We start from the raw sequence: 743 nt of genomic DNA on the forward strand, positions 1-743 counted from the left end.
CAAAACTGAAAATTAAATAATAAAAAAATCGATTTTATTTTATTTTATTGAATAAATAATAAATTAACAAACTTGTCCTTGCAACATTGAATGATTTTTTTTGATCAAGATTATAATCATCGCTGCTAATCCATTGTTGTAATGTATCAGATATAGCAAGTAATGAGGATGTCACCGCGATATTTGTCAACAATAACTTCTTTTCACCCGATAACCGTATTTTTTTCATAATTTTTTACTGCAAAATAACAGTACAAAAATGAATAATTACTCCAAAAAAAAAAAAAAAAAAAAAAAACGAACAAGAAAAAAAATTTTAAAATTTCTATCAATTGTACTAACGATTGCAAAGTTTAAAATTATTAAATTAAGAATTTTTTAATTCTCAAAACTTAGAGGAAATAGAGAAAAAAGGATTTGAAATTGCAAATAATACGGATGAAATGAGTTAAAATGATAACTGAAATTGGAAAATTTCTTCATGATGACCATATATATATATATATGTATCCGGCATGAAAACTGATTCCAGTAATCAGGAAAAGTGATACGATCCCGAATAAGTATATAATATTATAATCAAAAAAAAAAAAATTCCTTTGATAAAAATTTGCATTAAAAAACTCTTATTAAATATAATGGCAATAATTGTATACTTAATGTTTTATTCAAAAAATTTACTTAATTTCGGAAGAAAAGATCAAAAATCAATCAATGAAGAAATTACAAAATTTTATAATGCC

The 743-nt window shown here is 22.5% G+C and overlaps 1 protein-coding gene across 1 annotated transcript; it reads right to left on the reverse strand.

Annotated features, from left to right (window-relative positions):
• Positions 1-72: 72 nt before the first annotated feature.
• Positions 73-229, reverse strand: LOAG_16174 (hypothetical protein; the record flags this gene model as incomplete). Its single annotated transcript, XM_003151662.1, has 1 exon — positions 73-229. A coding segment is annotated over one exon (156 nt), but the record flags the coding sequence as incomplete, so codon positions are not given.
• Between the last annotated feature and the right edge of the window lie 514 nt (positions 230-743).

This window comes from Loa loa, assembly GCF_000183805.2.
Source record: "Loa loa unplaced genomic scaffold supercont3.4506, whole genome shotgun sequence".
Lineage (NCBI taxonomy): Eukaryota > Metazoa > Nematoda > Chromadorea > Rhabditida > Onchocercidae > Loa > Loa loa.